Source organism: Dermacentor variabilis, chromosome 3, assembly GCF_050947875.1.
Source record: "Dermacentor variabilis isolate Ectoservices chromosome 3, ASM5094787v1, whole genome shotgun sequence".
NCBI classification, from domain to species: Eukaryota; Metazoa; Arthropoda; class Arachnida; order Ixodida; family Ixodidae; genus Dermacentor; species Dermacentor variabilis.
In genome coordinates this window covers 237,307,834-237,327,320 of record NC_134570.1, presented here as the reverse complement: position 1 = coordinate 237,327,320, position 19,487 = coordinate 237,307,834, and the positions used below count along the sequence as shown (strand labels likewise).

The following is a 19,487-nucleotide window of genomic DNA, read 5'->3' as shown; positions in this document are numbered from 1 at the left end:
TTTCAACTCATTAAGGGATACTACAGCGTAGATATTTCTGAGATTATTTCCCTTTCAACAGGTTTACAACAGGTTTTCCCTTTCAACAGGTTTACACAATATGTCCCATATTGTGGAATTTTTTTTTATTTTTCGCTCTGTTACATTTGCACTTTCAGTGGATCTATTGATTCAGTTGTACTCGAAGCGTATCTTTTATTTCATGATATCTGTATTGTCTTTTCACTAGTACATGTTATTTTTCTTTTTTTATCCCTGCTAATCATGTCATCCTGAAAAAATCCCGTAACGGGATTGCAGCATTTGTAAATAAATAAATAAAAAATAAATAAATACATAAAAAAATAAATAAAAGAACGGGGCGGTGGGTTGTGCCACCAAGCTCTTGCTATTTTACAGCCTAATGTCCTGCCTATGTTTAAAAAAAAGGACAAAGGAACAAAAAACCACAACCAAATTTCCTCACCCCCGATCGTGAACTCTGCTTTTGCACGCCTCCGTTTCTTGTCGTTTCCCTACTTTTCTTCTACCAATCTTCAAATCGCCTCTTACTAATCCCTGTTGCGGACATGACTACTTTTCCCCTGCATTCGCTGAACCCAAGGGCTTCAAGGAGGCCAGTGCTACCTAAATCGACCGCTGGGCAGATGTCTTCACATTCTAATAAAAACGCCCCATCGTTTCCCTAGCTTTACCGCAGCAAGCACTTGCTTCTTCTTTCTTCTTATATCTTGTTTTATAGGTTCGTGTTCTAAAGCTTCCTGATGTCGCTTTGAAAAGTAATTAGCTTCCCTTTGAGTTGTCATAAATTGTTGCTTTCAAGATTTCATCTTTTCCTCTCAAGCAGTTACTCATGGCAGGTTTCTTTTCAATTGCCGCCACCCATGAGAATATTTCAGACTCTCTTGAGTTTCTGCTTGACGTTCTTTGTTGCTATTTTCCCACCCTACAGGCCGCATACTTGCTGGTAGGCTTCCTAGTTCTTTTCCTCCACTGTGAATCAATATTTTTTCCTGTACCTCAACGCTCTCCCAGCGCATTTACTTTCTTCCATATTGCTCAGTCGTTCTTCATACTCAACTTTACTGCGAGCTTCCGTCACTTCAAAACTAGTCCAGCCCATATCACCCTGCATAGCTTATTTGTAGTCTTCCCGTGAGCGCCCAATGCGAGGTGACCCACTGAGCTTTGGTTCCCATCGAGTCCTGATTGCACCCCTGATTTAAACCAAACAATCGCTTTTCCAAAATGAGTCTTGGAACATTTACACCTTTCCACATACCCCGGAGCGCCTCGTACCTATTTTACCCCCATAGCGCTCTGTGCTTCATTATGGCTGCATTTGTCTTCCCCTTCACTGTTATTGTTTTTTCCTGTGTTTCCAAATATCTATCGCCTTCTTTTATCCATATACCGAGGTATTAATATTCTCTTACCCGAGGTATTTCCTGGCCCTGCATTGCCACTGTCTGTTCACTGTTTTCATTGAATACCATAACACTTATTTTCTAACGCTAAATTTCAAACCTAATTTCTTGCCTTCCTGTCCACAGATATTAGCTAGACGTTGAAAATCACTTTGCTTTGCATCAGACATTGGAAGGAGCTCCCGTGTCATGTTGCATTTGTTATGGATCATGATACATTTTCTAGCAACTTATAGGACGTATTCTTGTGAATATTATTGCTTTCGTATTTATTTCGTCTCTGCTTCGTGTGGTTTTTCATTCAGTGCCATCGGGACATGTAAATGGTATTTCTTTCTTTTAGACTTATAACTCAGATCGCCTCTTCGCTTCAGTGTATAGTGTAGATATAGAGCCGCCTACACGTTGATGGCGCATACCCACTCTGGGGGACTGACCAAGAGCCAGGTAGTCCCACGAAACAACAAGAAATACAGCTTTTTCTCTGAGAACTGCATTGCCTTGTTTTACAATATTTGAATATCTTGATCCCCACTACACTGTTTTACGGCATCTCTGCCCTGTATGAGAGCGTATGATGCTACGTCTGTGTCCTTGTGCATTCATCGCCAATTTTATCGTTAACTACAATGCTTACTACATTTATTTGATTTATTTATTTGCGCTTTTTAAGGCGAAAGCCTTATATACCCCATGAAGCGAAAAATACGGCATCCGTCCGGCGTCCTGCATTAACATCCAATGGTACTGTTGGGAGCTCGTTTAGTTGAGGCAAGTAATACACGTTTTGACAGGTTGAGAACAAAGAGTCGACTGGCTTTATTCCACAGAAAACAGGGGGAATTATGCAAAAAGCTGAGGCGTGCAGACAGAACACGAGAGAAGTGGACAACACGAACGCCGACTATCAACTAAAGGTGGCATGAGGAGGAGAGAAGAAAGAAGATACAAAACTCATCTTCGCAAGCTCTGGATTGGTATTACCACGTGTCAGTCGGGTAGATCTGCCGGTCTACGTGAGAGGTAGTTGTTAATGCACTTAATCTCTTCCTTATGTAAAGTAATCGAAGGCTGACTCATGCACGCACTTCCACCATTATATATATGCCAAGCCCCTACCATAAGACACGTATCTTCATTCTTGTGCCTTTACAATATCCCGCATCCATCTAACTCTGACGTGCAGTTACAACCTTGGAGAATTAGAAGGCGATCCACCGGTTAACGACCTTTTTTGTCCTATTAGCCTCTGATTGATACACAGGCTTGCCGAGTGGCAGCGGCGGCGCTGCTGTCGGGCAGCCACCTCTCGTCTCAAGAAAGAGCAGGGGGCAATGGCTCTCACGTAGAGGTAAGGCCAAGTAATTTAATTTCACAGAAGCGCTGGAAAAATCACAGCGACAGGCCGTCGATACGAGGGCTCCCGCCCTACAATTCTGGAAGCTTGTGTGTGAATGGCAGAAATAATGAAGCGTTAAGGTTCAAGATAGGTGCGTTTCACGCGGTCGCACGACACTCTTTCTTCTTTGCCAAAGACGTCAATCTTCAAGGCTTTCTCTGAACGCCAAACCACACGAAAGGTGCCTTCATAGGAAGGAGTCAACTGTGGTTTCATATAGTCGCGCCGAAGAAAGAGGTGCGTGGTTGTTGACAATCTCGGAAAACTAAGCACAGGCTGCCCGCGAGCGATACGTGGGGGTTTAGGTCGAAGCTGGTCGAGCGAGGATGTAGCCTCTCTAAGTGCGGCGCCGCCACTGGGGGAGTGCCTGGCTTGGTGCCGAAAATCTAGCCTGGACTGGAATGCGTATTGCTGATATATATATATGATCTCGGCAGCCCTGACTTCACGGTCATCTTGATTGTTGTTCGCAGCGCCAGCACTACTAGTGGTAGCCTTTGCACCCAGTGCTTTCTGTCGAGCGTGGCGGTCAACGACGCCTTCAGTTGTCGGTGGAGACGCTTGACCATACCGTTCCTCTGTGGGGGGTAAGCCGTGGTGGGACAGAAAAACAGCGAGCTCTGGAATTATCGGCCTCGGAGAGTAGGTATTCGCAAAGGGCAACATAGCCCACATAGCAAAAAATTCTTCCACCGCTAACGCGTCGCCTCAGGCCACCTTCAGCCCCGGTCGACACACGTCAGAGGGTACCTGAAACCTTGGCAGTGCCGAAGAGGCCCCATTAAGTCTAAATGCTCGTGATCGAAACGGCTCTCTGGTGGACGAAACGGTTGCACCGCTGAACGCGTCTGCTTGGTCACTTTCACAGCTTGACAGGCTTGGCAGCTTCTTTTCATTTCATTTCACTTCATTTATTTTACCCTCAAGGTACATAGTATATTATGAGGGGAGGGGCTAAGAAAATACAAAGTAAACATCGGTAAAAAAAATAAATAGCAGTAATAATTCCAAATTTTGAGTTGACATCCGATGATAATAAACAGAGGCACAATAGATACAAATACAAATGTGATGTACACAATGGTAAAGAGATTTAAAAAAAAACATAATATGCACAGTAGATTTACAAAATGCATTGTTAACTTTTTGATCATGATGCTGATGAAAACTGATGAAAACGCTGCAATAAAGAAAGGTACATACACATAGGCAAGACAAATGGTAAGTATATTACAAAAGTTCGTTTTCAAGTGCGTTTCTAAACAGAAGTGGATTAATTATACCTGTTAATGAAGGGGATAAGCTGTTCCAGTCTTTGCTAGTCTTTGGTAAGAATGAATTTGCGCCCATGATAGTATTGAAATGAGATATGCTAACTTTCTGATTATGATCACGGCGAGAAGAAATGAAGGGTGCTGGCTTGATCCAAAGAGTGTGTAAAAAGGTGTTCTGATAATAGATTTTGTGAAAAAGAGAAATGCGCGAGTGTTTTCGGCGGTCGGATAAGAGAGGCAGGTTTAATAAACATTTCATGTGTGTTACGCTTGCTGTCCGATTGAAGTTATATAAAATGAAATGGGCTGAACGGTTTTGTATAGCTTCCAGCGTATGTAATAGTGTTGAATTCCAGGGATCCCATATTGATGAAGCATACTCAAGTTGCCAGCGAACGTAAGTAGTATATAGTAATTGTTTTAATGACGGTGGTGCACAAGAAAAATTTCGGCGCAGGTACCCTAAAGTGCGGTTAGCTTTGGACACTATGATATCAATATGCGTTTTCCAAGACAAATTGTTAGTTATGCTCACTCCTAAATAACGATTCGAGGTGACACATTCAAGTGATATATTAGTGAGAGAATAACTTGGAGAACCAGAGTTAGTACGAGAAACCCTCATAGTTTTGCACTTCTTAATGTTAAGTTGCATTTTGCCCGTGCTGCACCAATCAGTTATTTTATTTAAGTCGGTTTGTAGAGCTGTTACATCGCAGTTATTGAAAATTTTGCGGTATATCACACAATCGTCTGCAAATAAACATATCTTTGATGAAATATTAATAGGTAAGTCATTATAGTATATAAGGAACAAAAGTGGGCCCAGGACAGATCCTGGAGGGACGCCTGAGCCGACAGGGGCTAGAGAGGAAGTACATTCATTAGCAGAAACAAACTGAACGCGCGATGTAAGAAAGCTACAGATCCACTTAAGTAGTGTAGGGTCCATGTTTAAAATGCCTAGTTTGTGTAAGAGTAGAGCATGACACACCTTGTCAAATGCCTTAGCGAAGTCCAAAAAAATACAGTCCGTCATGAAGCCTGCGTCAAGGTTAGAGTGTAAATCGTTTGTAAATGTGAGAAGCTGTGTTTCGCAAGAGAAATTTTTTCTAAACCCATGCTGGTGAGGAGTAAAGAAATTATTGTCGTCAAGGAAGTTAATGAGATGCGTGTAGATTACATGTTCCATAATTTTACAAGGTACTGAGGTAAGAGAAATTCGTCTATAATTAAAGGGATGATGAGTGTCACCTGATTTCTGTATGGGGATGATTTTTCCTGTTTTCCAATCTAGCGGAAGCATGCCAGAGTTATATGATTGCGAGAATAGATATTGCAATATGATAGACGAATATTCAACTGTGCTAATTAAAAATTTGGTGGTGATTTCATCGACACCGCAGGAGGAAGTAATTTTCAAATTTTCGATTATTTTTTTAATTCCTGTTGCATCAAATATAATAGGGTCCATAGGAGGAAAATTACAGCCCTGTAGGACGGGACATTCGTTGTTAGGTGCGGGAGAGGAAAATTATTGCATAAACGCGCTGTTCAAGACGTCTGCGCAAAGATAGCTGGAAACTTGACTACCAGACTGTGTTAATGCAATCTTATTTCCACGTTTGCATTTTACTATGCTCCAAAAGCTCTTTGGATTGGTTTTTAGTAATAATGGCAGGGTTTTGCTAAAAAATGTGTGCTTAGTATTTTTAGCTGTAATTGAGTAGTTAGAGGCAGCGTTTTTATATGCAAGCCAATGTGCAGGCTTTTTCGTCCGTTTAGCGGTGCGAAAAAGGCGTCTTTTCCTATTTGAGAGCATATTAAGAAACCTGTTATACCAAGGGACTTGATTATGAGAATAAACGCGCTGGAGTGGAACATGCTGACGGACTAATTCTAATATTTTATTCTTGAACATACACCAATTTATTTCAACTGATCGTTCAAAAAACTGCGGTAAGAAGTCGTCAAGAAATGAACATAGGCTTGAGTTTATGGCAGAAAATTGGCTCTTTTGAAGTTTCTAATTGTCTTTAGTTGTTTGCATTGATACTGCTGGGGCAATGTAAGCGTGAAATGCAAAATGTCGTGATCACTGAGACCAGGTAAGTGAGTTATCGACGAGACGTTGTCGGGTGAAGATGTGAGCACCAGATCAAGTAGTGAGGTTGAGTGCCGAGTTATTCGCGTTGGTGAGGTGACCATTTGTGAAAAACCGGTCAGAGCAAAGTGTAATGAACTCATTACATTCAGTAGATGTGGGCTCAGAAAACGGACTGATGTGGGACCATACGATGTTTGGAAAATTAAAATCGCCCATTAGATATATTGGCACTCTTCCCAGCTTGCCCAGCTTGCCCAGCTTCGAAAATCTTTGTTCATCTGCCCAGACGAAGAGGTCTGTGATAAGCCTCTGTGTCGCTCTGATTCCGAGATAGTTAGCTCATGCAATAAATCAAATATTTACTGCCGCAACTGATAGGACACAAACGGATGAGGTGCTGCCTGCGATGTGTCACACGTGACGAATTTCGTTGTGTGCGTAAGGGATACCTCCCCCCCCCCCTCCCCTCTCGCGCACGCTCTAGCGACGAACCTTTTTCCCGCGATCGGCACAGCTCGGGGTCGTTTTGCTAGTCGGGGGCTAGAGCTTGGAAATCGATAGAGCCAGCATGCTACGCGCCGATACTCGACAGTGCGTCGGCTGCCAGATTTTCGGTCCCAGATATATGGCCGATGTCCCTAGAAAATTCGCAGATAAAAGAATGTTGCCGAAGTTCACTTTCTGAGTACGAGGAATTGCTGGTCTTGAAAACGAGGGTTAACGGCTTGTGGTCGGTCAGAATCTAAAAGCTATAGCCTTCAAGAAAAAAACGGAAATGCTGGACAGCGCAATAGGTGGCCAATATATCCCTCGCGAAGCTGCTGTAGCAAGCTTCTGTGGGTTGGAGGTGCCTTGATAAGAAACCCAGTGGCATCCATTCTGTGCCTTTGTGCTGCTGTAGTACTGAAACCACTGGCGTGGTCAACGCGTCTACCATAAGGTGATTTGGGACTGGAGAACCGTTTGAATCAGCAACACTGCAGTAGCCAATCGCGTTTTAGCTTCCTGGAAGGAGTGTTCCTGCATCGAGCACCATAGGAAAGTAGGTTTTCTTTTAGTCAGGACAGGAAAGAGGAGGTTGATAATCGGCTAATCAACTTGCGCACAGCATGGTATGAAGCGCCTGTGAAAATATGAACGCCAGAAACTCGCGCAACTTTCGGAAGGAGGTTGGAGAGGGGAAGTCCTGAATTGCCCGCACCCGTGATTCCAGGGACTTGATGCCTGGCGGTGAAATGGGATGGCCGAGAAAATCCAAGGCTTCAACTCCTAAAATCCATTTCTCAGGCTTTAGGACCAGGCCGTGTTCATCCAGTCGCTCAAATAGAAGGCGAAGGTGCTCTTTGAGCTCTTCGTCTGCACGACTTGCAACGAGAATGTCGTTAAGGTCGACGAAAATGAACGGGAGTCTGTGCGTAACCTCGTTCATGAACCTTTGAAAAGTTTGCGCCGCATTCTTGAAACTGTAAGGCATGCGCACAAACTGAAATAGACCAAATGGAGCAGTCATTGCTATCTTCGGAATGTCGCTAGGCTCGACAGGAATTAGGTGGTACGTGCTTGTTAAATAGACATTGCTGTATATTTTTATTCCTGGAGACGAGTGCCGAAGTCATGCATGTGGGGAAGGGGATATTGATCCGGAGTAGTGACGGCATACAAAGCTCGGTAATCACCACCCACAAGGCCGCTAGTGGCCACTAGCGAAGGGCAGCGCGGCGAGAACGAGGAGGTACCTAGCTATATGTGAAGTGATCCAGCGGAGTTGAAAACGCGTCTCTACTTGTATAAATCAAACTCGAGGATTCTTCTGCCAAAAGCTGAGAATCTGAAGCTCTGCTGGCGATGACAGAAAACGCGATCGTGGCGTCTTCTCCGCCAGCAGGAGTGGGAGCAGTTTCGTCGATTGCAGTGCTCGAAGAAAATGTAAATGTCCTTTGTCACCACTTGTCGGGAGCTCGGTTTAGCGGAGGCAAGTAGTTAGTACATCTTTTGACAGGTTGAGAACGAAGAGTAGACTGCCTTTATTCTACCGTAAAACAGGTTTGCCGAGTGGCAATGGTGGTGCTCCTGTCGCGCAGCCACCCCACCTGCTAAAATAGAGCAGGGGGCAATGACCCCCACGTGGAGGTCAGGCACAGTAATGGAATTTCACGGAAGCGGGGGACAAATCACTCACAGACGGTCACCACTGTACCAAAACTCGCTTGACCAAGTGAGTTAGATGAATGCGCGATATTCTACCGGCATAGGATTGAAGATAGGCGTGTTATGGTAGAGGCATGGCATATCTATAATGGTGGAAGTGCGTGCGTGAGTCAGCATTCGATTACTTTACATAAGGAAGAGATTATGTGTCTTAACTGTTATCTCTCACGTAGACCGGCACATGTACCCGACGGACACGTGGTGATACCATTCCTGAGCTTGCGCAGATGAGTTTTGTGTCTTCTTTCTCTTTTTACGCCTCAGTGCTCCCTTCAGTTGATAGTCGGCGTTCGTGTTGTCCACTTCTCTACTCTTGTGTCTTGTCTGCACGCCTCACCTCAATTTTGTTTGCATAATCAACTAAATTGATTAGAAATTGTTACCTTGTCATTGCGGGATCTTTGGAAATGATTACGCAGACATGGCTGCCCGAGCCTCACATGAAGAAAACCCCTGCGTTCCGATTGTTTCACTAAACAGTGTGGGTCAGACTGTTTTGAAAGTCCACGTCTCACGTCACAGTTATCGGATCAGTCTTTGAATACACTTTTCTTGCTTATACAAGAACTCTTCGCAGATGCATACCAACCTGAGCAACCGGTGCATGGAAAGCAGCAAAGCTGTATAAGCGAGCTGTCGCAGCCCTCGAAAGTACAATGGGTGTGCTGTCAGGCTCGCTATCTCGACTACGCTTCAAAGCAGATTACGGGCTCCTACAAATTTTTCCTAGCATTCATATTTGATATCGACCACACTGCCGCACGCGACCACACGAAATCAGCGGAACTCCCTATTGCAGCTTCTCTGTAACATAGGCTTTACCATCGAGTAAAAGAGGCGCACGTACTGGTAACTGCAACCAAAAATATGGAAAGTATTAATAGTTTCAAGTGGCATCCAAGCAATGCCGATTTAATCCTGAATTTTGGTCTTGTATTTCAGTTATTATTCATGGAAGGCATAAAATGGCCCATTCAGCGAAAAAGCCGGCATCTGTAGCAGCTAAATTGCAAATCCCACTGGCTGCGAGGTCACGTCAGGTGCGCGCCTCGACGGAACAGAGCGGGGGAACGCCTGCTTTCGAACGCCAGGTGTTGCGTGAGGAGAGGGCATCGCCGCGAAGCCACGTCACCCTCGCTTTAGGAAGCCTGTGTTATCAACGCGTTCTTTGCGTTCTAACTTAGCCTCGCTAATCGGTATAAAGAAATCACTGTATGCAATAAAGAAATGTACTCGAGAGGGAAAACGGTGAGTTTCGTACCAACGACTCCACGCTAAGGAGCCTAGTATATTTCCCACTGGGTTAAACTATCAACTCCGAGGTAGCAGCACTGTGCACTCTGCTTGATTACATCAAACTTGGACCGAAATTTTCATTTCCATGCCCCGGGTCATGGCGGCGTACTCAGGAGCTTCCATATTAGATTGTATGACAGTAGGGCAAGGCAGCATGACGATACCGATCGATGTGCACCCGCATTTTACTATCTATGAGGCTTTGGCCAAGCGTCTCAACGCACTCGCTTGCCCGCGAGGAGTTCATAACTTAATAGCGGCGTTCAAGTGGAGATTATTGCTTTCGCATTCACAACACATAAGAAATGCTTAGGTCACTCCGGATTCTTTTTTCACGGCAGTCAGTGATGGCAAGTGATTACTTACTATATGATCAATGCAAGTTCTGCATTGTACAAAATAGACCAATATAACCGGAATGATGTATAGACTACCACCTTAATGTACAAGATACTAACGCATTCGTGTTCATCCACTCTTTGTGGATAAGTATAATGTTGGCATTCTTCCAGTTCTTAGAGACCGTTGAAGTCGATAGACAGTTCGTCTTAAGAGCCCCCAGTTTTCCTAGCTTTATCTCTCCTCCACCTTTCATTAAATCTCCTGTTATTCCATCTCCTCCTGCCGCATTTCGTTCATGTCTTCGTATCATGTTTCATGTTCATGTTTTCGTTCATGTTTCGCTCCTGCGCATTTCGCCCTTATAACTTCATCGCTAGTTATAGAACGAGTCTCTGCAAGAATGTACTTCAGTGAACCAAGGGAAAAGGCTGGCTTCAGGAGGGGATGCTCTACAATGGATCACATTGATCTCATTCAGCCTCTCTATATGGCATTCATACATTTCGAGAGGGCACTTGATTCAGTAGAGATACCAGCAGTCATAAAGGCATTAAGTAATCGAGGAGTACAAGACGCTGACGTAAATATTGTTAAACACGAGGTGTTTAATGCAGAACCAGATGAATCTGGTTGATAGGCGCTGTTGTTGAAGAGCGGTCTCGCGGCAGCTTGGTTAACGTCGTTCGCTTCTTTCTTTCATCTGGTTGTCTGCGCGGCAGGCGTGGTTTATGACAGCTTGTGACATTTCCCCGCTGATATTCATCAGGAATCCCCTCCGTTCTTTGGGTTTCTTTGATTGATTCCGCGAAGCCTAGCCTTATTAGCAGTTCCCTTCCCGTTTTGGTCTGCTGGAGTCTCATGAGCTGTGCGATACTTTGGGCTTCTTTTAATTCTTCGAAGGTGTTGCTTAAACCAAGTGCCATTAGTTTCTCGGAAAACATACACTGTTAGCCCCCTACCCAAAAACATGGACCCAAACCTCCACACGGCGCGAAGGGACGCAAGGGCGAAATACGTCGAAAAGTACCTGGCCACAAAAAACACAACAGTATACACAGATGCTGCAGTATACGCCAAGCAAAGAGGCACAAACATAGTAAAGACAGCTGCGATAGTAATAAGCCAGGACTACAAAGAGATCAGCAGCGCGTCAATGAAGGACTGCTCGGTAACGGAAGCTGAGGAAATAGCCGTAGCTCTAGCGGCAGTGGAGGGCTACCGATCCGAAAGGTCTTTAACAATACTCACCGACTCGCAAACTACGTGTCGGAATTACATGAACGGCAGAATAGGACGCAGAGCGCTTCACATCCTCCGCTCCTGCAGGGCTAATAACAAAGTCAGGCATACAATTTTCTGGGTACCGGGACACGCTGGAATAGAAGGGAACCTAAGGGCGGACAAGGCAGCTCGAGAGCACACAAACCGAGCGGCCACAAGCACCGACCCTGAGGAACCCATACCAGTCAACCCAAGCTACTCAGACATTTTGAATTACTATAAGGGGGTCCGAATCAAATACCCTCCACCCCACAACAGCCTAAATCAGCATGAAGCAACCTCTTGGAGGAGACTGCAGACAGGAACATATCCAAACCTAAACACACTAAGCAAGATGTTTCCCACCCAGTATAGAGACATTTGCCCCTGGTGCGGCGCCAAGCCCACGTTATATCACATTACATGGGAATGCGTTCAGAATCAACAATTCCTTCAAATAAAAGACCCGAGTGCGGAGCAGTGGGAGAGGGTGCTCTCCAGCAGCGACCCGAAAGTCCAGCATGGACTAGTAAGGCACGCTCGCCGAGTAGCCACCCTCAGTGGTGCCCTGGAATAGGGGCGTCGACCCTGCGCAGATGGGGAAGAAGACCGTGAAGACGGCCGACCGCATCTGCCACCGCTAATTTCTAACCAATTAGAGCAAATAAAGTTTTTCCTCCTCCTCCCCGCTGACAGACAAAGCCCGCCGGGCGAGTCAGTCATCTGGTTGGTTGGAACGCCTCAGACGCGCGACGTGTGTCCCTTCAGCCTTGGCTGAGCGTCGTCCGCTGCTCGTGAGACGCGTAATGCGGTAGTTTACTTCGCTGAGGCGCTCCAGAATAACGTAAGGGCCGACGTAGTGGGCGAGAAACTTCTGGCACAAGCCACGCTTCCGCAACGGCGTCCAGAGCCACACAGGTCACCAGGATCGAAGTAAACGTGGCGGTGACGCCCGTCATAGCGTATCTTGTACCGGCCCTGCGATGCTAGGGTGTGTAGCCTAGCGAGGCGTCGCGCTTCTTCTGCTCGACATAGGATCGACATAGATGAAAGAAAGAAGAGAACGACGTTAGCCAAGCTCCCGCGAGACCGCCCTTCAACAACCGCGCCTATCAACCAGATTCATCTGGTTCTGCATTAAACACCTCGTGTGTAACATTTGGTGGAGCTGTGCGGGGTAACTCCCACGGCCTACAGGAGCCACCACCACAAGAGCTACGCCGAAGCCGTCGCTTCGCCGGACTTTCGCCGTCGCGCTCAATCATGGCCACAGAGCAAAACACCCTCACCAGATGTGCCTCGGCGAGCTCAGTCCCTATCCAGCACTACCGAGAGCCACGCACGTTCTCGGCGAAGGCAGAGGAAGATGTGGATGAGTGGCTAAGGGTAAGCCAATACAATAACTGGAACGCTGCCAGTCAGCTTAGGAACGTTGTTTTCTTCTTGGCCGGCACGGCGTTGGTATGGTATGACAACCACGCGGACATGCTAACTACATGGACACGCCTCGTTGAGGAGATCAAAAAGTGTTTCGGTGACTCGGACGCAAAGAGGAAACGTGCGGAACTCACATTAGCCCAGAGATCTCAGGTGCCCGGCGAGACTTGCACTACCTATATCGAAGAAATTTTGAAGCTGTGCCGAACCGTCAACCCTCAAATGACAGAGGAAGATAAAGTGAGGCACGTGGTAAAAAGAATAGCGGAAGACGTGTACAACTTCCTCATTGGTAAAGAGAACTCGCACACTGTATCAGAACTGATACGGCACTGCCGTACGTTCGAGGCGCTGAAGACTGGCCGAATTACACCAAAGTTTGGACGGCTGGCCAATGTAACGACGGTAGCAAGTGTTGACACGAGTCCTCCATTCTCAGACGTTTCGTCCGCCATCCACCAGATAGTCCGCGAGGAGCTCCAGCGACATGACGAACAGGCACGTTATGCGGCACCACGTTGCAGCTCCTCCGTTTTCCGAGACACTCTTTGGGAACCCCCTTCGGCTACTTGGAACCACTCGGCGAACGTCGCGGATCTTAACGGCTCCAGAGACGAACCGCGTTACATTACGATCGAACCACCACGCAATGATTCGCCCCCTCAACGTTTTGATCCCCACCCACGCAACTTTCCTCCACGAAGACTCGCCGCTACCTACGACTTTCAAGGGGAAGAGCCTCGTTGCCCTCAACCGATGTCTTCAATCCGCATTCTGAAGCTCGTCCTTCGCCAGTGTGTTACTGCTGCGGCATGCCTGGACGTATAGCTAGGTACTGTAGCCGACGCCGAACATCAAACTACGGATCGTCAGCGCCGACTATGCGGTCTAGCGGTCGTACACTGCGCACTCGGTGGCCAGGAGACTTCACTTCAGGAAGCCACTTTCGAGAGGACCGATGCACCACCCAGGAGACCTACTTTGGAGAAGAAAGAACCCGGAACCGCTACCGATCCCCTGCCTCCGACCGTACTCTGACCCCACCACCAGCCTTCCGAGCCACCCGATCACCATCCCCTTGGCCGCGATTCACGTCACCATCGCCTCGGCGCCGTTTCGTGTCGCCCCCGCCGGGAAACTAGCCAGCGCGGCCGATGGAGATGAGGTCGCTGGAAAATGTGTGCTGCCGACTCAACTGCCCCCAGCTATTTTCATGCTAAAGAATAAGGTTCATGACAGCTTGTGACATTATCTTGAAAAATATGTACAAACATTCCACAGCCACCTTAGTTCTCCTCAAGCACAGTAAGAAGATACCTATAAAGAAAGGGTTCAGACAAGGAGACACAATCTCTCCTATGCTATTCACTGCTTGCTTGGAAATAGCCAACATATTAAACTGGGAAGGCTTGGGAGTGAGGATCAACGGCGAATATCTAAACAACCTTCGATTTGCCTATGACATTTCCCAGTTCAGCAACACTGGAGACTGGTTACAACTGATTGATGACCTTAACAGAGAAATGTAAGAGTGGGTTTGAAGAAGATTAATGTGTAGAAGACAAAGATAATGATGAATAGCCTGGCAAGGGAACAAGAGCTCAGGATCGCCAGTTAGCCTCTAGAGTTTGTGAAGCAGTATGTTTACCTAGACCAATTACTCACAGGGGACCCTCATCATGAGAAGGGAATATACAGAATAAAAATGGTTTGGAGCTCATACGGCTGACATTATCAGATCCTGACTGGAAGCTTACCATTACCATTGAAAGGAAAGGTGTGCAATCAGTGCATTCTACCGGTGCAAGCATAAGGGGGAGATACTTACACACTGACAAAGAAGCTTCAAAACAAGTTATGAACAACCCAAAGAGTGATGAAACGAAGAACGTTAGGGGTATCGTCAAGAGACAGAAAGAGAGCAGTGTCAATCAGAGAGCCAACACCTATAGCCGATATTCTAATTGACATTAAGAGAAAAAAAATGAAGCTGGAGAGGTCATGTAATGCGTACAATAGATAAACGGTGGACCATAAAGGTTACAGGATGCTTGCCAAGAGAAGGGAGGCGCAGTCGAGGACGGCAGAAGACTAGGTGGGGCGATGAAATTAGGAAATTCGCGGGTGCTAGTTGGAATCGGTTGGTCAGGACAAGGGTAATTAGAGATCGCACGGAGAGGCCTTCGTCCTGCAGCGGAGATAACGGAGGCTGATGATGATGGTGGTGACATGTGCTACATTTATACCATACACATTGCATAAGTGGGTCTACCCCACTTTATCTTGCATAGAATGCCTGACTCTGGGATAGATTATGCAAAAAAGAAGTGAGACGTGCAGACAGGACACAAGAGTAGAGAAGTGGACAACACGAACGCCGACTATCAACTGAAGGGAGCACAGAGGCGAAAAAAGAAAGAAGACACAAAACTCATCTGCACATGCTCAGGAATGGTAACATCACGTGTCAGTCGGGTACACGTGCCGGTCTACGTGAGAGATAACTGTTAAGGCACTTAATCTCCTCCTTATGAAAAGTAATCGAAGGCTGACTCACGCACGCACCTTCACCGTTATAGATATGCCATGCCTCTAGCATAAGACGCGTACCTTCATTCTTATGTCTGTACAATATCGTGCATTCATCTAACTCTGGCGTGTAGTTACAATCTCGGCAAAGTAGCGAAAGATTAGAAGGCGATCCACCGGTTAACGACCTTTTTTGTTCCATTAGCCTCTGATTGATACACCGTCCCGTTTGCCCTACGTAGAACTGGCCACAGCTAAGGGGAATTTTATACACCACACCCATACGACAGTCAGTAAAAGTGTTGTTCTTATTGTGCTTCACTGGTCGAATATCTGTTCGTTTTTTGCCTTTTACCTACTCCTTTTTTCTCTGTACGGCAGCGCATATCTTACCTAGCTTATTGGGAGCAGTGAAAACAACTTTAACATCATATCTACTTGCAACTTTTTTAAGCCTGTGCGACACTGAATGAATATACGGAATAGCCACTACTCTTTTTTTTGCTATTACTGCTTTCTGTAATCACTTCCTTCCCTCTCGAAACCGACTTCTTTTGGCGCTCAGCCACAGTGGCCACTGCTACACTAGGATAACCTGCTTCTAATTGCTTCATTGCTAGCATTAAACAATCAAATTTTCATTTTAAGACGTCTGACCCTGTCCGACCATTAGTTCATTATCTTGTGGAGCATAAACTTAGACCAGTAATATCTGACGAGGAAGGTTATTTCGTAATTGTGCCAGATGACATGTTTCAGAAAAAGTGATTTCAGCCATAGAAAAGAATTTACAGCAATTAAAACTCAAGCCTTCGGTAGTTAAGCAACGTGCGGTTGACCTCTTGTCAAGACATAATTTTGATAGGGTTGTCTGTAATGTCAAGAAAGCTAAATCCCTCACCTTAGAACTGTTTTTCTCGGCCAAGACCCATAAACAATAAATTCCTTTTCGTGCTATAGTGTCAGAGAAATGGACGTGGCAGGTCTGTATCGCTAGTTACCTACAGAACTGCTTAGCTTCAGCAGTTTTTTCAGACCCCTTTTGCTTACGTAATTCTCAGGCACTAGTTCAGTATTTGAGAGAGAAAAATCCTGGTGATTGTACAGCTTTTAGTATGGATATCGAAGACCTGTATTATTCTTTGCTGCATGACGGGTTGCTAAATTCCGTAAATGAGTGCATTAAAGAACAAGTGCAAGAGTCGGCTTTTATTGACATATGGGGTGTTTCCACGGGAGCTTTTCTAGAAATTGTTTCAATGTACTTGAAGTCGACGCTGATTGGGTGGAGAGATGGCGTTTTTCAGCAGAAATCAGGCATTTGTATTGGTTCAAGGGTTGCCCCTATTCTTGGCAATATTTACCTGAGTAAGCTTGACAACTGCTTAGAGAAAGCCTTAGGTGATAGCGTTATCAAGATATTTCGTTACGTTGACGATTACCTGATTTTCTGCAATAGGGAAGAATTCGATTCCGCTGCTACCTCAGTAAGTGAGCAATTGAAACGTTATGGGGGAGGATTAAAGTTTACCAAGGAATTTCCTCAGCGACGCGTAATTCAGTTTCTTGACATTTCCTTGATCTTCGAACAAAATCATGTTTGTTGGCAGTACTCCCCAAGATCTTCGAAGCCGTTGCTAAACTTTCAATCCAAGCATTCCAAAGTCGTAAAAAACGAAATTGCCATGTCGTGCCTTAAGTCTTCCCTCACCAGATCCTGCATGCACAAAATGAGCGCCAGTTTTTTTGCGCAGGTCCGGCGCCTATTAGAAGCAGGTTATCCTAGTGTAGCAGTGGCCACTGTGGCTGAGCGCCTAAAGAAGTCAGTTTAGAGAGGGACGGACGTTATTACAGAAAGCAGTAATAGCAAAAAAAGGAGTAGTGGCTATTCCGTGTATTCATTCACTGTCGCACAGGCTTAAAAAAGTTGCATGATGATGCATGAGTGATGCATGTTGCATGAGTTGCAAAGTTGATATGATGTTAAAGTTGCTTTCACTGCTCCCAATAAGCTAGGTAAGATATGCGCTGCCGTACAGAGAAAAAAGGAGCAGGTAAAAGGCAAAAAACGAACAGATATTTGTCCAGTGAAGCAAAAAAGAACAACAGTTTTACTGACTGTCGTATGGGTGTGGTTTATAAAATTCCCCTTAGCTGTGGCCAGTTTTACGTAGGGCAAACGGGACGGTGTATCAATCAGAGGCTAATGGAACAAAAAAGGGCGTTAACCGGTGGATCGCCTTCTAATCTTTCGCTACTTTGCCGAGATTGTAACTACACGACAGAGTTAGATGAATGCACGATATTGTACAGGCATAAGAATGAAGGTACGCGTCTTATGCTAGAGGCATGGCATATCTATAACGGTGAAGGTGCGTGCGTGAGTCAGCCTTCGATTACTTTTCATAAGGAGGAGATTAAGTGCCTTAACAGTTATCTCTCACGTAGACCGGCACGTGTACCCGACTGACACGTGATGTTACCATTCCTGAGCATGTGCAGATGAGTTTTGTGTCTTCTCTTTTCGCCTCTGTGCTTCCTTCAGTTGATAGTCGGCGTTTGTGTTGTCCACTTCTTTACTCTTGTGTCGTGTCAGCATGCCTCACTTCTTTTTTGCATAATGAATCCTTACCAACTAGCTCAGCTTTCTGTCGTTCTGGGATAGATGCTAATGAAAACAAATCAGTTTTCAACTGCACAAGAATGTTTTGTAGAAATACAACCGCCACTCAAGCAGCACATGTTTCTTCATAAACGGGAATTCGTGGCGGGCAGATTGCGCATCTCATAACGCCAAACTTGCAACCCAACAGAAGTGAAAAACACAGGAGGCTGAAAACAAAGGCACAGTGAAACAGTCAATTGAAACAAGCACACGTGAAGCTTGTTTTGCGACTTCAAGGGAACACTAACAATAGCAATACAATAGCCACACTAACAATAGTTGCGTGATCTTGGCTACAAAAATGTAACATATTTCGCGTAATTTTGTTGAATGGTTAGTTCTATTAGCACAGTATTGGGTGGTATTGGGTGATAGCGTGCCTGTTAATGTGTCATTACTATGCGCTTTATCAGTCATCTCACAGGCATCGCCCCGATTATTAAAGAAAACTTATTTGAAAACATGTGTACTGTCATGTGATTCACACAATGAACAATTCCTTAGCTCCCCGCATCAGTCATTCCATCTTTAAAATTCCCTCATACAAACACCTTACGATTAAGTAATCTAGACACTAAAGTCATCTGCGTCAGTATTGAGCCAGTACTGCTGAAACATGACAGAGCCGAAGTGGACAGGCAATATACGCTGACTTTGTTCTATACACAAAAGCCCTTAGCATCATTTGGAATGAACGGGCGTGGATTTCAGGTTTGAACACTGCGTGACAAGCACCACTGACAACAGGTTTTCACGCGGAAGAAAACGAGAGGTCTGCGCGTTGCCAGAGCTTTCGAAATAACATCGCGTGCACTTTCACGTGACACCCGCTGTCAGAAGCAGCGATCTCGCTCCAATAATGACGCAGGCGCGCTTGACGTCGGCGGCTGCGCACACCATTGTCCAGAGCGGTGCGCGTTTAAAGCGCTCGTTGAACGCAGCCGCCCGTAAGGCCGCTGCTTCTGCCAGACCTCGAACTGAGCGCACACACGGCGAACACAGTTAGGCCTTAGTTCAAAAGAGGCGAGACTCACGATGCAGGTGATTCCTATGACGAGCGTCCCGTCGCGTACACTGCACACGAAGCAGCAGCGACTCAGGATCGCCATGGTCGTCGCTGCGCTCAGCGCACGGGCCTCGGCCGGGCGGCACACTGCGCCCCCGCGCAGGGCGGGAATCTCCCCCCGCGGGCTTGGAAACACTTTTAGCCCGCGGTATACCTGCTCGTTCGGTGGCCGTTTCCCCGTTTCCTGGCACTCCGCCCGCTGGTGGCCAGTGTGAGTTCGGGGCGCAGGGTTCGCGCACGCGGTTTCTATTTTGGTGCGATACTCTAACCGCGCGTAATGAAGAGGGCGGTGTCGTCCGAGCGGGCAGGCCTCGGCCGTCGGTTAATGTTTTAATTGCGCATTGCGGTCCAAACGGAAGGCGGCTACTACTTACGCCGCAAAATAGAGTCAAGATGGAAAATGGCGCACCGGAACAAATTCTTAGCGCTGGGACAGTGGCGTAGCCAGAAATTTCGTTCGGGGGGGCTCACGTTGCA

The 19,487-nt window shown here is 46.1% G+C and overlaps 1 protein-coding gene across 7 annotated transcripts in view; it reads right to left on the bottom strand.

Annotated features, from left to right (window-relative positions):
* The window catches only part of LOC142576737 (uncharacterized), a 142,255-nt gene extending 123,084 nt beyond the window's left edge, over window positions 1–19,171 (bottom strand). The window contains exon 1 of one of the 7 annotated variants that reach the window (XM_075687018.1): window positions 18,979–19,171. In XM_075687018.1, coding sequence (XP_075543133.1) covers window positions 18,979–19,053 — 75 coding nt within the window. In that variant the 5' untranslated portion in view covers window positions 19,054–19,171. The remainder of the gene's footprint in view (window positions 1–18,978) is intronic. The other 6 variants (XM_075687016.1, XM_075687014.1, XM_075687015.1 and 3 more) reach the window with 6 other exon arrangements.
* Between the last annotated feature and the right edge of the window lie 316 nt (window positions 19,172–19,487).